Source organism: Mirounga leonina, unplaced genomic scaffold (genome assembly GCF_011800145.1).
Source record: "Mirounga leonina isolate KUSES-001 unplaced genomic scaffold, KU_Mleo_1.0 Mir_114, whole genome shotgun sequence".
NCBI lineage: Eukaryota > Metazoa > Chordata > Mammalia > Carnivora > Phocidae > Mirounga > Mirounga leonina.
In genome coordinates this window covers 48,328,245-48,346,699 of record NW_023270265.1, presented here as the reverse complement: position 1 = coordinate 48,346,699, position 18,455 = coordinate 48,328,245, and the positions used below count along the sequence as shown (strand labels likewise).

Here is an 18,455-nt window from a genome sequence, read left to right as displayed (position 1 = left end):
TGTGGGACTCGATCCCTGGACCCTGGGATCATGACCCGGGCTGAAGGCAGCCGCTTAACCAACTGAGCCATCCAGGCGTCCCTCCCATGGCATTTAAATTCTTTGTAATCTTTATTTTTAATTTCTACAGAATTCGATGCAGTTGTGCCTGCTGTGATTTACTTACCCGATCACCTTTTAAAATACATTTGGATTCTTTCCAGCTTTTCACTGTTATACATTACACTGTACCAAGTCCTTTGGTTTCTTGTAAGTACATGGAAAAAGACAAAAAGTTTCAGGACGGAGATAGAGAAAACCCCAGTTCTTCCATTTGTCTCAAAACGGTCTTCCCCTAGCACTACATACCAGAGTGAACTCATACATTCAAAAATACTCTTGCATGCATGATGAAATGCCACAAGGCTGACAGATTGCTTAGTGGTGATGATGCTGGGTGGACTAAAAAGGGGTAGCATGCTTGCAGCTAGCATGGAGGGGACTGTAGGGAGTATCTGTGCAGACATGGGGCCAAGGAATCCATCTGGCAAACATAGTTGTAGGCTGCAGAGCGACCGTGGAAAAGGGAAGAATTGTCAAGTGGAGAAAAATATAGATTTCAAAGCCACAGGTTGGAGTAGATGCTTATCCTTTGGAGAAATAAATTGCTACAGAAATGGAAGCATTCTCATCCCAATGGCTTAGGATCTGATTTCTCTGACCATCCACCGCTTGTCTCTTTCTTCCTTCAATTTATGAAATGGTGCCTTTATAGTAATATGCCTTAAGGCATAAACATAAAGTTAAAAACAGTCAATAAAATGCATAAAACTGGGCACCTGGGTGGCTCAGTTGGTTAAGCGACTGCCTTCGGCTCAGGTCATGATCCTGGAGTCCCAGGATCGAGTCCCGCATCGGGCTCCCTGCTCGGCAGGGAGCCTGCTTCCCCCTCTGACCCTCCCCCCTCTCATGTGCTCTCTCTCTCTCATTCTCTGTCTCAAATAAATAAATAAAATCTTTAAAAAAAATGCATAAAACTAGGAAAGCAGTTACCAGCCCCACACAATCATGTTTGAAACATTTAAATCAATATCTCAAAGCAGCATTTATGAGAAAAAAAATTTACACAGGTGAGTGTTGTATGAGGATGGTCAGGAAATGGGTGATTTATTGCCAAAGCAAGACACAAAATCCCACTATTCGTTTGACCTTCCTCTTACCTTGAATGTTCTACATTAAATGCAAGATTATTTTCTTTTCAAATCAAATCTTCCATCAGTTAATCTTATTTTAGATAAAAGATACCCCCCCTTTTTTTTTTCCAAAGCCATGTTCAGTTAACCCAATATAAAGAACAGATGGAGGGGCAGCTTGAAATAGCTTCATTGAGAAAGATATTTGATGTGAAAGATGTGATCACTTTTTTTAAAAAGTTGCCCTGTTTTAAAATTAGTGGGCCGAGTTAGGAACATCAAATAGCTCCTCTGTCTCATCTCTTTCTTGGCTTCCCACCCCGGGAAGAAGAGCTGGACACAAAGTGCTATATTGTAGTCTGTCATGGACCATCTACACCACTCCAATTGAATGTGTGGAAGTCCTAATTCCTAGTACCTCAGAGTGTGACTGTGTTTGGAGACAGAATCTTTAAAGAGGTAATTTAGGTTAAATGAGGTCATTAGGGTGGACCTTATCGATATGACCAATGCCCTTACAAGAGGAGGATGTTAGGACACAGCCATACACTGAAGAAAGAAAATGTGAAGACTGTAACAAAATAAGATTTCTGTTTTTAAGCCACCCAGACTGTAGTGCTTTGTTGTGGAAGCCCAGAGTTTTAAGAGGTTGGACTTTATCTTTAATGATTTAATGGATCTTAATGAGAAAATAAGATCTGATAAATAGAACTTCCCATACAAGAGTGGGATTAGTGTTTTGACAAGCAAAGAGTACAGTGTTTCCTTTTTAATTTCTCTCAGTCTGTCGGTTGGGGCTTTTGTCAAAGCTGAGTGTAAATACCTCAGAAGAAACCACAGTAAAATTTAACCAATAATCCCAGTCCTGATAATTTGATTACATGCTTGGTGTTTCTCTCCCCTTTGTTAACTCCATGGGGCCAAGAAGTTTCCTCAGTTTCCTGTAGTAGGAGCTCAATAGATCTGTCTGATGAGTTCATGAATAAATGGGTTGATCATGACTCTATGTTAGAATGACAGAACTTTCATCTAGAAAGGTTTCGTTCATTCTACATTCACATCAACAAAATTTCAACGTATTGGGTATGTAATAGGTTATTTCCATTTGTGTAATTCAAATTAACCCAAATGCGTTCATTATAAATACTCCTTCACTCATCCAGAGGTTTCTGTCCATCAGACATCCTCCGATTTCTGCTAAATCACAGAAAAAGTCATACCCTGCAGTGACATATCATGTTCATATTTTGAGGGGTACTTTCACGTCCTCCATTGTTTCTGATCTCCAAAACTTCCTGGTAAGGTAGAGAAGGCAAAGAGACTTTTCTTTGGGACTGGGCTTCTATCAGCATCTCTCCCCTCAGGAACAGTGTCACCCTGACATACTAGGTGATTTCCCAGCTTCAGAATTGAGTTCAAATTCATTTCATTCTTGTTGCTCTTCATTCATCCCTTTGCATTTGATGGACTCAGTCAGTTACACCTGCCAGGCCCAAGGTAATAAGATGGTGGGCGATTCTCTATCCCATCCTTCTGAGCCTCTAGGACCTCCTACATTGGTACCCACAACCCCCAGTGTAGCCCCAGGGCATCCCTCCAGCGTGTGCTCAGGAGGGACCCCAGGAGGTCTGATCCTGGCCTGGCATTCCTTCTTCCGTATCTGTGCAGAAAATCACCTGGCAGCTGGTTAAAAACACAGCTGCTTGGCCTTATCCCCAGAGCTCCTGATTCACCTTAGGTCTAGAGAGGGGAGGGAAGCGTCCAGAAATTGGCATTTTTAACCCTCCCCACACCAGGTGTTTTTTATGCAAGTGGTCACTGGCCCAAACTTTGGGAAACATTGCTATAAAGTATAAAATAAGACCAACACAGCACAATTTCCAAGATGAATATTTGCTTTTTCTTTCAGAGACCTGTGCCAAAGGAATTCCTACCAGGTATGATTATGCACCTGGTAGGATGCATGGGCACAATTTTATCAGAACTGAATTTAACTAGGGAGGGACTATGTACCAAGTCAAACTGCCTGGGGTAGGTGCTAGGCCCATCTCACTGTTCTTGTATGTAAACCCCAGCCGTGGAGAGTGACGCGTAGAAAGAGCGAGGTGCCTCAGAAGCATCAGGTGGTGCTTCTCAACATCACCTGCCTGCTGGAATCACATTGGAAACGAAAAATGAGGATGCCTGGCCCCACCCCCAGGGATTCTGATGCCGTTGTTCGGGGCTGAGGCTTCTACAAGCTCCCAGGTTGTTATGTGTTATGAGACGTGCTGAAGAGAAGACCCCACCTTGAAAGAGGTTTCAAGCAGACCCTGGAGCTCGCTAGCCACCTGGGAAAAGGTAGCCAGTGATATTTAGATTTTTTTAAAGATGAAGTGAAGTTTAAGACGACTCTGCATCTTCTTTACCTGTCTCTGGTTATCTTTTGAATTTGCAACTTCCCATGTATCTTTAAAATCTAACCATGTGTCAGGTTATAGGGATTGTGATGAAAAACAGGAAAAAAAAAAAAGGAAAAACTGAGAAGCTGACCACCTTCCCGTGGCTAACAGAATGCCACGAGCCTTGGGTATTAAGATCCCATGGGCCAGCCCTCCTGTCAAAAGTCCAGGTGGAGGAAAGCATTACGTTAGTAGCATAAATGAGTGTTAATCCTGCTCTGAAGAAAAAATTTTGTGCTTTCTTATCACATCTAAGGAAAAGAGAACAATTGTCTCTTCTCAAACACAAAAGACCAACAGTTGTTCGAGCTTTTCAGAGTGTGTTCCCTGGATCACCTACATCGGAATCACCGGGATGTTGGTTAAAATGTAGATGCCGGGGCCCCACCCACAGGCCTACAGAATCTGAAACTCTGGAGCCTGGGGAACCTGCAGTTGTGAACATTCCAGGTGATTCTCAGGCCCCTTACAGCGTGAGAGTTGCTGCTTCCTTGCGAAGCACCAATTAAGCCTCCAGGCTCCCCGTGAAGGCTCCACTCCTGGTGGGAGTTGAGTGGTTACCGGATTATTTTGGGTCCCGTGATGTTGCAGGCAAGGGTTCGTTTTAACTAGAATACTGAGCATCAGAATGGGGGCCTACGACCCTGTGAGCATTGACTATTCAGTCGCCCTTGTCGTTTTCTGCAGTGTTTTACACATACATGTATTAAAAACAAAACCAGGACTGAAGAGATTCTTCCTCCTGGTGTTGACCTGGTTAGATGCTTTATTAAAAATCTCAGCACATTGTTTTGGACACACGAGCAGTTTACTGTTAGGACACAAATCTGCTGATTAAGGAAGCATGGAACACCTTGATCCCTCTCCTGGGCAGTAACTGCCTTTGCCCCTGAGCATTGAAACGCAGACGAACCACATCTGTCCTGTCCAGCACCCCTCCACCCCCTTTCTGATATGTGATTCTCATGGTCGCTGTGTTAGTCTAGGTAACTGTCCAGCTTGGGTGTTTGATCGCCTATGTTCCCTTGTCTGGGATCTGACTCCCACCATGACAAGCATGGGGAGCCACTGAATCCCAGTGTGAATCAGCAAAGTTAGAGGATTGTGTTAGAGGGTTGGGGATGCAGACAGAGAGGCCTCCCGCCCCCCAGGAGTGCTAACTCATTTCCCACATAAACCCTTGCCCCAAGTCCCAACCCTGTTCCAGAACTCCATCTTCCCTCCCCGCTTGAGGCTGTGAACCTGTCTTCAGGTGCTCCTGGGCCTAATGGAGGTGATTATTGAAATCTGATGATCCCCATCCACACAAACATCATTAAATAAACTAAGAATAGACACTGAGCAGAGAAAACCAATTCCCCGATCAGAAGAATGATTCCAGAATATATAGCCGTTTCACAGACCGATCTGGGTTTCCTGCCCTTCGGAGCACGCAGCGGTGGGGCCTTGGCCGAGAACAGGTTCTGGGATGTCCTCTTGGCCCTTGAAAGGGAGTTGACCGCCTGCGTTACAATAGGCTGTTGGAACAATTGTCATCTTTTTCCCATTTGCAGGAGACTCTGGCATCGCACAGCACAAAAATGATTTCATCCCTCGTCATTTCACAGCTGATGGATGAGAGTAAATCAAAGGCAAACCGGGCCGCCGAGCCTCCGGCCAGGCCGTCGCGGGTGAACCGCAGCGGGGTCTCCATCAGCCGGGCGTTCGCCCGCCTTCCTGGCAGGCTGGGCATTCAGACGCCGGCGGCCCAGGAGCCAGGACCTGACACGGAGCTGCCACCCAATGAGGAGAAGCCGTGCAGCGGCCCCCAGAGGGGCTTTGCGTCCATCACCATCACGGCCAGGCGCGTGGGCCCCGCAGCCGGCACCCTGGCGTGGGAGGCCGTGGGGGGCCCGCGGTACACCGAGTGCCGGGCCCACGGCCCTCTGCTCAGGGACGCCCCTGCTCCGGCTGGGGGTGCCGAGCCCTGTGGGCACCAGGGACCGTTCACCTGCGTGGAGTGCCCCAGAAACTGCTCTGTGATGAGGCTGAAGGTGCAGGAGATGGACCCCCGGCTGTGCGAGGCTCACGAGTACTGGATCACGGATGTGGACGACCGAGAGAACGGTTTTCCTCCGAGCGCCGCGCGGTCGGGAAAGGGGCCGCTGGTGTTCAGCTCCTGCGTCCATGTCAGGGTGTCTCAGCACTGCCCCAATTCCATTTACTATCTAGACCGGTCCCTCTCCGTCCCCATTGAGCAGCCTCCGCTTGCTAGCCCTAAAATGCACAGGTCGGTCCTGTCGCTCAACCTGAACTGCAGTTCACACGGATTGACACCAGATGGAGCAGACGGCACGGCTAATGGAGGGCCAAGGAGCAGTGCCTTGAAGCGGGAGCTCACGGAGGGAAACCAGAACCTCCTAGGCCCCCGCTGGAACCCGGGTTTGCAAGGAAGCTTCTCGAAGGAAAACCTGTCCTTGGAGCAGGTGCATCTGGGGCCCCGCACCTGTCCTTGGAGGGGCTCGCGTCTGTTGGAAAAGCAAGCGTTCTCGGGTGTGGGAGTTCACCAGGTCACAGTAAGAAAAGGGAGAGAGGACTATACCACTCGGCACACCGGGGGTGGTGGAAGCCAACTGTCCATCCACATTCCTGGCTGGAGTTACACAGCAGGTGAGTGACCCTCTCATCCTCGGGCGGTGGGGCCCCCAAGTACAGATCCCCACCCCTCAGGTAATCTGTGCAAGTCCCCTGCCAAGGTGGGTAGTGAGTTTCTTCTACATGACTTCCCTTATTTCAAGAAGTGGTTCTCAGAAGCATCGCTTTATCTGCTCTGCTCTGAGTTGGCAGTTGGTAGCTCAGAGTTGATGTCTGCCTTAGATTTTCACAGATACTGTTATCTGATTCTCAGGGACCTTCCCTCAAAGTTTTGTTTCCAACAATAGCTCCAGACCCTGTAATGTCCTGAGCAGGAAACTATAGCCTGCAGATGAAGTTATTTTAGGCCCATATCGCTCCAAAGCAGGGAGAAGAGGAAAAAGTGCTGTCCACGCCCAGAGGTTTTATATCTCTGGTCTGAACATCTGGGTATCTGGAAGGGTCCACAGTCCTGCTCTTCTTTCTTTTTCAATCCGGCAGTTTGTATTTATGGATTACTCTTAGAAATAATCGTCTGTAATGGAGTGTATGTGTGTGTGTGTGGGGGGGGGAATTAGTAATTATGGGACATTTTCAAAAAGATACAAATTAGGGACTCTCCAAACTGCAAAAGCAGTTTTCTGGGGCAACTTGGCTAGAATTTGCTATTTCTGCCATTGCCACGGTTCCCGGATGTCAGCAGCCCTGGGCACACTTTACCTTTCTTAGGAGATCAGGAAGAGGAAAACAGGCTTTAGCCTGACACCAGATTTCTCTCTCTGTATTAGCTTCCAATTTTCAGTTTTACTTTCCGGGAGAGACTCTGATTTATAAATTAGTGACTTTCCATTTGGGGGAAATATTTAAAGATAATAGTAAAATTGGAAATGCAGCATACATACAATAATTTTATAGTGTAATTTTTGTCCATTAAGGCTTTATTAATTAATAAAAATAACTGTAAAACATTTTAAGCTATAATGTGTGTAGAAATGGTAAATGATGTAATTAATTTTAACAAGTATGTATATACTGAATGCGCAGAGATTTTTAATGCAATTTGACATGGCTTTCAGGTTGATTAGACCATCAAAATGCCTGAGTCTTACAAGACTTATTGCAAAAAGGAAGAAATAAGGCCTTATCAGTGTTGCAAAGATGGACCTCAATTTAGTATTTTTAAGAAGTTGCCCAAGTCAACCACTTCCTCTTCCTTGTCAATGAAGATTCCAGAAACCTACAACCTACGTTGTTGTATGTCTGCCACCCTCTCCAAAGCCCATCCTTGGGTTTATGTTGTGTCGCATGGTGTGAAATAATCATTTGGGTTTGTGGCAAATCACGAGAGCCAGGTCCCAAAGATTGATGTCAGAGGAGAGGAACATGAGCAGAGAAAATCCCCCACCCCACCCTAACTTATTTTGGCTTTGGTGCAGAGAAGATATTTGACTTTGACTTTGTGGAATGACTACTCGGGTAACTGATGTTCTTAGGCAAAGAGTATTGAATTAATTCTACTTCCCACGGGCCGACTTCCCTCAGAATAACTCCAGATCCCAAGGATTCCATGTGGAGGATTTGAGTGGCTGTGAATCATGTGGCCTCATTCTACCGTTTGAGGAAAGCTATTCACAGAGGCCAGCTCACCTTTTTGAGAGTTGCCGATCTATTATTTTCTTGTGCAGTGAAGGTGGACAAGCCACCCTACTTCTTGGAGCCTGTTTCTTCATCTAGGTGGCTAGAGAAGAGGTGCATTTGGTATTCTTGAAAGTCCCCTCTAGCTTGAAAAAAAATCTCTGTTCTATTTGCCTGAGGTGAATCTGTGTGAGGGAGAGTGTCCATGTGACTCTGGGTCCCTCAGTCATCCAGCTCAAAAACCACAGAAACTTGAACTCACCATTTTGGGCACAGGCCTCAGATGTGTGCGTAGACACACTCACTCACACAGCCCTCCCCGGACTTTCATACCTTCTCACTCAGAAACTCATTTGCAATGGGATGTATTTCTTCCCAGGTGACAAGAAAGCCCTTCTTGTCCACACTACTGAATTCTTGCCTGAGATTTATAAGCACGACTCATGGGCTCTAACTACCACAGTCTGTCCTGGGCTCACCTACACAGTGCTCTTGAGGGTGGCTCAGTAGGTTAAGCGTCTGCCTTAGGCTCAGGTCATGATCCCAGGGTCCTGGGATTGAGTCCCGCATCGGGCTTCCTGCTCGGCGAGGAGCCTGCTTCTCTCTCTCCCTCTGCTGCTCCCCCTGCTTGTGCTCTCTCTCTCTGTCAAATAAATAAATAAAATCTTCAAAAAAAATTAAAAATTAAAACTCTGAGGAGCTGTTATGTGTTTCCTCTCTGGAACTGGGAACTCGTCAGGGACATTCTTGATAGCCTCTTGTGGTCACACATGCTACTAGCAGTCTTCCTATTTCATCATTACTGAATCTGATCCTTTTTATCTGGAGGATCCCCAAATCCTGTGTGAGCAGCATCCTCTCTAGCCACCTTGCTGACATTCAGCCACAAGGGAGGTGCAGTCTGGAAGATTCTACCAACAGAGGCAAGGCAGTTTCAGTTCTAGTCGTTAGGTCACCAGACAGGAAGTCCTATACATTGTGTTCTAGAATGAGCCTCCAGGACAGGCACGCAGAAAGGTTACTAAGATTAGGGAAGATGGGAGACTTGCAAACTTTTGGTGCAGTATAGATAGGCCATGTCTATCGGGGCATCGCATTCTAACTGACACACACAGACCTGTTCTCTTTCTAGAGGCTGAAGAATTGCTTTCTGTTTTGCCCTTCTCCTCAGTCCCCGTATGTCCATTCTTTGTATCTCCATGGGTTGGTATGCCTCCTGCCAGCATCCACAAATGGGCACTGCTCAGCTCCCTGCCCTGCTCTAAGGAAGGGTCACAGCGTCTTCAGCGCTCATCCTTCCAATGACCACAGCATATACCGTGCAGATCCTAGATGCCAGGCCCTGGCTGCCATCAGTTGTGTCCGTCACTTGGAATCCTTCAGACCGTTCTGTAAAGACAGTATCATTATCTCTATTTTGCAGCTAAGACAAATGAGGCTTGAAGATGAAATGATTTGCCTGAGTCCACATGGCCATTCAGTGCCGGAAGCTGTACCCTCGCAGTGACGGCCCTAAGCAGAGTGGTTTGATTGGTGGGGACTCTCTCAGTGGTGGGCCCCGTCTCCACTCTCACCACAGTGGGAATGTTTGAAGACCACTCGTGGACATATAGAGTAATATTAGTATCTGGTGGCCAGAATCTATTAGGAGACTGAGTTACACGGTTAATTTCTAATTAAATGTAATATGCCACGTCCGTCATTTGGTAGTTAGAATTTATTGGCTCAGAAATCCTTCCCAGACTGAAATCCCATTCTTTGTGGTATTCTGTGGGATATACAATATTGATTTGAGTAGTTCTTTCTTTGCTGGGTGTTGCATGCCTAAAACAGTATTGACTTTGATACGTTTCTTACTGTCAGTTTCATTTTGCATCTGTGGCCTAGATCTGAAGCTCTCCCCTGTTCCCAAGACATCCATGGAAGTTTGTTAGACGCTTTCAGAGAAGAGACTTACGAATGTACTTTTTTGATTTGCCCCAAGCATTGATGTTCTGTGGTAGACTCTCTGTCTCAGTATGCTACAGCCCGTGCTTAGGCTCCTGGTGGCCTTGGTCTGAGAAGTCCCCAGTGGAGCTTAGCATCACTGGTGAACAAAGATGTGGATGGCTGGAGAGGATTCACTGGAGAGGAATGACCGGATTCCTACTGGATCGCGAAGTGTCTACTGTGTCTACCAGTGTTCTGATGCTATAATCTAATACATGTTTAGTGAGGCAGGTTTATGTCATGAAGAAAGTACTTCCATCACTCAAGGGAAAATGACAGACTATATGCATACATGTCAAGCCTCCAGAGAAATCTGCATTAGGCTCTGCTTCGGTCCCATGAGAACCTCTTACTAGAGGAGCCAGAAGACATTTGAGGAGCCCTTATTTTACAAATTTGATTTTTCTTTAATGATCTAAAACTGGGGTCTATAAGGTTTTTTGGGTAAAGGGCCAGATGGTTTCCATAGCAACTGTTCAACTCAAGCAGCCACAGACAATGCATAAATAAATGAGTGCGGACATGTTCTAATAAAACTTTATTTACAAAAACAGGCAGTGGACCGATTTGGCCTCCTGGCTGAAATTTGCTGACTCTGAATCATTCGTCCTCCAAAACAAACTTTACCCTGTTTGCCAATCATGCATGTTGGATTCTCTGGAAACCCAACTCTGAGGGGGAGGTTAACGGGCATTTATTAGAGAGCAGTCTTGGCATCCATGGATGGGAAGGGGGGAAGAAAGTAGGAATGGGCAGAGGGAGAAGTCACTCTGTGGTGCAGGCAGGGGTTAGCAAGAACTTTTTGAGGGTGAGGCTTTTAAATTGATTCTTGAAGCATAAGTGGAGAGGCCATTGTGTGCCAAAGCTTTGAGTCTTGGCACTTAGAGTGGCTGAGAAGGTCAGTGTACCTGCACTGCACCAGACTGACCACCTGCAGCCTACCACGGAACATAGTAAGTTGTGCCACGAGGCTGGAGAGGTGAGCTCGGGCCACAGTCATGGTCACGGTTAGGGGCTTAGAGAGCAGAATAAGGTTTTAAAATTTTATCCCAAGTGTAATGAGATGCTATGTTGTAATATATGCTTTAAGAAGATGGTCTTGCTGGGTGCCTGGGTGGCTCAGTTGGTTAAGCGACTGCCTTCGGCTCAGGTCATGATCCTGGAGTCCCGGGATTAAGTCCCGCATCGGGCTCCCTGCTCGGTAGGGAGTCTGCTTCTCCCTCTGACCCTCCCCCCTCTCATGTGCTCTCTCTCTCTCATTCTCTGTCTCAAGTAAATAAATAAAATCTTTAAAAAAAAAAAAAAAGATGGTCTTGCTTCTCAGAGGGTGAGAGACAGAAGCAGGTGAGGCCATTGTTGTGGAGTATCTGAGGGCCGTACTGGAGGCTGCGGGGTAGGAGAAGTCTGATAGTGGAATTCCCAAGCCTCAAGTACCGGTGAGCTTGGGAGGAGGGAGCCAAACAGGTGGCAAGGTGGACTCCAGATTTCTGACTTAAGCATCTAGAGAAGTCGCTGTTGTTTTTGTGTATAGACTATTTCTTAAAGCAGTTTTAGGCTCACAGCAAATCTGAGAGAAAGTTGCAGAGATTTCCCACATATCCCACATCCCACACATGCACAACTTCCCCCACTATCAACATCCCCCCCCCCGAGTGGTACATTTGTCACAATCAGTGAACCTCCATTGATATGTTATAATCACACGAAGTCTGTAGTTTACGTTAGGGTTCACTCTTGGTGCTGTACATTCTATGGGTTGGAACAAATGTATAATGACATGTATCCACCGTTCTAGTATCAGAATAGTTTCACTGCTCAAAAAATCCTCTGTGCTCTGCCTATTCATCTTTCCCTCCCACTAACCCCTGTCAACCACTGATCATTTTACTGTCTCCATAGTTTTGCCATTTCTGAAATGTCCTATAGTTGGAATCATACGGTATGTGGTCTTTTCAGATTGGCTCTTTCCACTTAGCAATATGCATTTAAGATTCCTCTATGTCTTTTCATGACTTGATAGCTCATTTGTTTTTAGCACTGAATAATACTCTCTTGTCTGGACAGACCATGGTTTCCTCCGCTCACCTACTGAAGGACATCTTGGTTGCTTCTAGGTTTTGGCAATTATGAACAAAGCAGCTATAAACATCTGTGCACAGGTTTTTGTGGGGACGTAAGTTTTCAGCTCCTTTGGGGAAATACCAAGGAGTGGGATTGCTAGATCACGTGGTCAGAGTATGCTTAGTTTTTGTTGGTTTGTTTACTTTTACAGAAAGCTTTCCCAGAGTATGTTTGGTTTTGTGAGAAACTGCCAGACTGTCTTCCAGAGTGGCTGTACCATTTTGCTTTCCCACCAGCAACGAAGGAGAGCTTCTGTTGCTCCGCGGCTCACTAGCATTTGGTGTGGTCAGCCTTCTGGATTTGGGCCATTCTAATGGGTGTGTAGTTGTTTTAATTTGCAATTCCCTGATGACATAGGACACGGAACATTCTTCCGGTTGCTTATTTGCCAGCTGTGTATCTTCTTTGGTGGGGTGTCTCTTAAGGTGTTGGCCCATTTTTAATGGCGTTGTTTGTTTTCTTCTTGTCAAGTTTTAAGAGTTGTGTATTTTGGATAACAGGAGAGAAGGTTTTTATCCAGATGCGGAGGACGTGAGGAGGAGCCAAGACGATCCCGAGTACCACTAGGTCGGGATATGTTTGAAGTGTCAGCGGGACCTTCCAGCGCAGTCGGCAAGCTGGAGATTGGGCCCGTGAATCTAGAGCTCGGGAGAATGTTCTAGGCTACAGGTGTGGTTGGGGGCTTCTTCCTAGAGTTGGAGTTTTATGCTGCAGAAGAGTTTGAGAACGCCCAGGGAAAGAGAGGGACAGGGACTGCAAAGGGCCGGGAAGCAAATGTCTGAGGTCTGGCAGGAGCAGAAGGATTTCCGCTCAGCGGTAGTGCTCAGACTACGGCAGCTTTTCCGTACTGGGGTCTTAGCATCATCTCAGCTGTGCCATGTACAGTAGGGCTTTCATCCCTTTCCTGCTCCCTCAAAGGCCATGAGGTGGGAACATTGTTTACCTCCAGGTTCCAGGTAAACGGGCTTGCCCCAAGCAACTGCTAGTTGTGGGGGGGAGGGGCAGGCTTCGTGCTCACCCACCTGGCCGTGTTCCCCAGGCCTCCTGATGGCACATCCCAGGCCACTGTTGTCACCTTTACACTCAGATTCATTTGCTCCTGTTCTTGGTAGCGACCATCTCACCTCCTGGACCCCAGGCTCAGAAGTCTGGGTCCTCTTTGAACTCCTTCCCTGTCCCTCGCTGCCCTATTCAGTCACTGGCAAAGCCCACAGTCTCCCACAGCTGTCCCCTGTTCTCCGCATCCACACCCACTACCCCCACCCAGGCCTTTATTGCTTTCATGAACTTCTATGCCAAGATAGATTTATTTTCCTGACTATAAAACTAATACATTATAGGAAACTGAGACTAATAAAATGCAGAATAAAAAGCTTAATAATCATTGTTGATACTTTGGTGAATTTGTTCCATTGTTTTTTATGCATATATGCTTTTTCTTTTAAATAGTTGAGATCCTGGGGCGCCTGGGTGGCTCAGATGGTTAAGCGTCTGCCTTCAGCTCAGGTCATGCGGGCTCCTGGCTCAGCGGGGAGCCTGCTTCTCCCTCTGCCTCTTCCTCTCCCCCTGCTCATGCTTTCTCTCTATCTCAAATGAATAAATAAAATCTTTAAAAATAAATAAATAGTCGAGATCCTGCTACGTATGTGATTTCCCTCGGGTCTCTGCTACTTAGCACTATGTCATAAATATTTCCTGATATTAACAGTACTTTACAAAGATCATTTTATTGACTGAAATGGTGTGTTTTCTGGACCCATCATAGTTTAACTATTTCTTCATTCTTGGCCCTTAAAGTTGTTACTCATTTTTCACTTTTTGGAATAATATTAATGCGGACACTTGGTGTGTAAGGCTTTGCTAGATTTTTTCCTTTTGGAAAATCCTTTAACTGGCATGTCTAGGTCAGAGAGTATCAACCTTTTTAGGGTTCTTGGGGCATGGTGCCAAGTTCAACTCCAGGAGAAGCCTAGGTGGAAGCTTCTTTTCTCAGGGTTGCGAAGGCCCTTTCTGTATGTGCTTGGCCAAGATTAGAACCAATCTACTAAGTTTTGCAAATTCCAAGATGAAAAATCCAGCCTTATGGTTTGAGCTGGCATCTCTGTGATTGTTGGTGAGTGTCCATTGTTCCTGCTTCTCACCTTGACCTTGGCTTTCTTGGTGACCCCACCCTTCATGTCCTCCTCCTTTAGGTCTCAGCAGCTAGACATTTGGAGCCAGATCATGCTCTGTTGGGGGTCCGTCTGTACATTGTAGGGTGTTTCGCAGCACCCCTGGCCTCCGCCCACTTGGTGCCAATAGCCCTCCCTCCCAGTTGTGACCAAACCAACATCTCCAGACATTGCTTGGTTGGGGGCATGTCACAATCCCCTGTGGTTGAGAACAGTTGGCCCACACTATGCCCAAACCTCCTTACGGTCCGTGGTGATTGTGGACCAGCCTGCTCAGCTGTTCTCATTGCTCACCAGACTGAGACGAGCCTCAGCGCATGGTCCAGCCACATCTCTCAAGTACTCAACTCCCAGGACTTTTATGGCCTATTAATATAATGTATTTGCTATTTGTGAGGACCATTTTCCTCCTCTAGATTGCATGGCCCTTGAGGTCAGGATCCAGGTCTGAGTCTTGGCCTTGACCTCTCCACGGCAGAGCACAGAGCCCTTGCACAGGACCTGTGTACTGGGTGGAGGGCAGGCCATTTTGATGACCCAACAAAGCTTAGCTGATGTCAGGGTCACTTAAAAGCCAGCCGCCTTGTCTTTCCTCAAACCACCTCTCCCCGTGGCCATATCTAAAACCTCTCTGGCCAGGACAAGGTGGGGAGCCATGTAAGATTCACTGTCCAGAGGTAGGTTGTAAAAAAGTGAATTGAAAACTATAGTATTCCCACTTGGTTTTAAAATTTAGCGGCAAAAAGTTTCCAACTATCGTTTCCTCCAAGAACTCCTTAAGAGTAAGTATTGTCATGGAACAACTGCTTTATTATCCTTTAGATGGTCAGATTTAATGTTAAAAGGGAAAACATATGGACAGTGTTGCAAAAACATTTTGAAGGTTTTTGTTTTTTTCGTGTGTGTTTTTCATTTAGCTCTTGGTAAATCTTGATGGGATTGTGTTGTTTTCCCCATAATCTTGACTATGCTGTTCAGATCATATGATCTCTAAAAGTTGTTCATGTCAGCTACCCCAACTGTCTTTATGGAAAAAAATGTCCCCCCCCCTTTTTTTCCTCCTAATTCCGTTAGTTGTATGAGTGGTTTATGGCCTTATTTTGTTTAGGAAATGGTCATTCTAATGGGTCATTTGCTCAGGTTTGCCAGGGATAAGATTAAGAGACCTGATTTCAAGGACTGTGGCGGGCTGACAGGATACATGGTCTGATCTTTTAAATTAGGCAACTGCAAAGCTGCCATCTATATCTGCCTGAGAACTGGTGATCATCAGGGGGACCTAGCAGAAAAAAGACCCACGTGTGGGTGTGGGGATGAGACCCATCTGAGTTTCAGTTCAGGCTCTGCTAGCTGCTGACCTTGTGTCACGAGGAGACCCGAGCATGGTGTGTATGCAGTGGGACCTAATTATCTTTAGACCTAAGTGCCACCTGAGCTATCAGCAGGAAATTCACGTGGACGTGCTCTCGGAAAAAGGAATGGTCATAACGGTGAATTCTGGAAGGAAGTGGTCCAAATATGGATGACCCTGGAAAAAAGGGAAGAAAAATGTGAGAAATAGGTGGTGTGTTTAACTCCTTTGGCTTCATGAGTCTTGCTATTTTCCCCATTATCTTAAAGCGGAAGCTCAGGTGTTTCCAAAAAATGTAAACATTTTCCGTGTTACCGACTAACTTTGGGAGAAGGAGAGATGAATGAAGATGGTAGGACCAGCCTGGAAAGTCATCTTAAGCCATGATGCCCCAGTAGCTTGTTGCTAAATGTAGAAATTGTTCCCATATTGTTACTCGGGGTTTTTTATATCCTGGATTAGGTCAGAGCCCGGTGAGGGCATCACTGTGGATGAAGTACCACAGTTCACATAGGGAGCATTCTGGTGATCTTATGTGGCTTAGGGCCTACCATCAGAGTGTGGTAAATGTGTTCTCAACCAGGGAAGGGCATCAGACACACCAGTGATACTTTTTCAGAATGCCCGTACTGGACTCTCTGCTGGAATCAAGTGTCTCCCCCGTTAAGAGCTCTTTTCTGAAGTCTATAGGGGAGGGAAAATAATTTTCCCTCCACCCTCCTAAGTGCTCTCTGGGGCCCCTATTAAAAAAAAAAAGGCAGATGAACAAGAGAAAAGCAAATCAGTTTATTGACATGTGTACATGGGAAAATGCATGCATGGGAAATCTGACTCTGAACAGGGGTTTAGAGTTCCAACAAGAATGATGGTTCCATGAAGAAATGACAGGACAAAAGAAAGCAAGCAGTTTCAGGCTTCTGGGGTTCCGCAAAGCAAGGAGGAAAACTGTTGCTCAGATAAAGGCTGATGTTTGTTATGTCCGTTCTGCTGGTGCTGTCTCCTGGCTGATTGTCTACAGTTGTCTCTGGTGATTAACTTCTGTCCTTCCTGGTGGAGAGGGGTGGTGGAGGGACCCCTTTGTAAATTTATGTCCTGCTTTTAGGCAAATAGGGAGAGGGCAGAGAGCTTTTCTTCTCTCTGCCTTTTTTCAGTTGCTTTCAGCTCAAAATGCTCCTCATTCAAAGTGACCTATTTTGGGGTGGCATGTGCTTCTACCCTTCAGGGACAGTTCTGTCTGGAGGACGGCATGTCCCTTCTGTGCATCTAGGTTCTCTGCTCTCTAGGGCTAATGATCAAACTCTTCAAGGTTGAGGTCCCCCGAGGGGTCCCGAAGGGCAGGTGCACAGGACAGGTGCTCTCTTGGCAGGAGCAGAGCCTTTGTCATGCCACGTACAGTGAGAACCTGCTCCCCCAAATGCCTGCCCTTGCCCCCTCCCATTCTTGTGATAAATGCCCTGTAGGAACTCAGAGTAAAACTCAGAGTCTGGGTGAGGACTATATAAATTGGCCCGTTAGGTGGTGGTTTTCTATAGACTCAGAAGTTGGAGGCAAAAGCTAAAAATCCAGGTTTTCTTAATTAGTTGAAACATTGGGGTACAAGGACTGCATTATTTTGATCTTCTGTAGAACTGCCTTTGTCTTCATGATGCTTTGGTGTGTTGTGTCATGAGCCTAATCATTCATATTAAACAATCCCATTTATGGGGGGGGCCCCACAGCAATAACACCTCTACATTCCCTGTTCCCAGAGCTGTGTGTCTTCTGAGCAACTCTTACCTCTCAGGGCATTTGGTCCACACATCCCCTGATGTTTCTCCTTCCACATTACCAGAAAATCCAGACAACTTCAAGGCCCTTCTCTTGTAAATATGCAGAATCTTATGGCAATATTTGGTGTTCTGGCTTTGTCTTTTCTTGCCCATGTACAAATATCTAAGTTGGCTGAAATGAAGGGAAAAATTGTACAGTTTTACCTAAAATCTGCTCCCTCTTTGGGCAGGAGACTAAATTGAAGGCCTGGGCATGCATTGCAAGGTTGGTATATATTCAGCAGATGAGAAGCTCTGGTGTTTTAAGAAGATAGAGGCCTATCCATTTTTGCATAAATGTGGACTATATCGTGGTGATTTTGATCGGATGGCCCGTGTGGATGGTGAAACTGACCTTGAGTTCCAGTGGCATCCTGTCCTGCACCCCCATAAATACACATGTAAGACTGAGTAACCTGCTTCAGTTAGAAGTGATAGCAAAGGAGCTGTGAAGAGTGGTGCATTGGACCCCAGCCAGCAGAGTTTGGGAGACATGGTCCTTCAAACGCATTGAATGTCCCAGGTTCGTACGTTTGGAAGATGTCACTTACCTAGACATCAGAGAGAATTCGTGCTGATGTAATCGGTGTGGGAAAGCCCATCCTCATTGTCTCAGTCCCTCCTTGGCTGTTGGCACCACTGGGAGCTCTGTGGTTTCTCCCCAGATATCATAGCATCCATGTAAATGCTTAGAAAAGACTGTAAATGTAATGTTTCTCCTTTAGTTCTTCTGCTGTTGTAATGTTTTCTTTCTCTCTTGTTAAAAAAAAATGCATTGTAAAAGTTAAAAATTAGGCAAGCAAAAAGTGGAAAACAAAAAGCAACCATAACCCTACTACCCATAGGCAACGTCACTGTGCACGTTTCCGTAGATCTTCCCAGATTCCTTGGATGCAACAAACTTCTTTTTTCTTTATTCTGTCTTTCCAGTCTTCTCTTAATAGAAAGGGGATCATGTAAAACATCATTCTAGGAGGCTGCTCATTCTCAGCAGTGGACTATGAAGTTCATTTTCATGTCCTATAATATTCCCATTAACCATGTAATGGCTACCCAGGCTTTCATTGCATGGATTTACCTGTGTTTTTTTTTTCTTAATTTTTTTTTATTCTTATGTTAATCCCCATACATTACATCATTAGTTTTAGATGAAG

General features: G+C 45.9%; 1 protein-coding gene across 3 annotated transcripts in view; it reads left to right on the top strand.

Annotated features, from left to right (window-relative positions):
- CUNH10orf90 (chromosome unknown C10orf90 homolog) overlaps positions 1–18,455 on the top strand; it is a 215,615-nt gene that overhangs the window by 136,529 nt on the left and 60,631 nt on the right. For all 3 annotated transcript variants that reach the window (XM_034986012.1, XM_034985990.1, XM_034986002.1), the window contains one exon: positions 5,167–6,262. In XM_034986012.1, the coding sequence (XP_034841903.1) occupies positions 5,167–6,262 (1,096 nt within the window). The remainder of the gene's footprint in view (positions 1–5,166; positions 6,263–18,455) is intronic.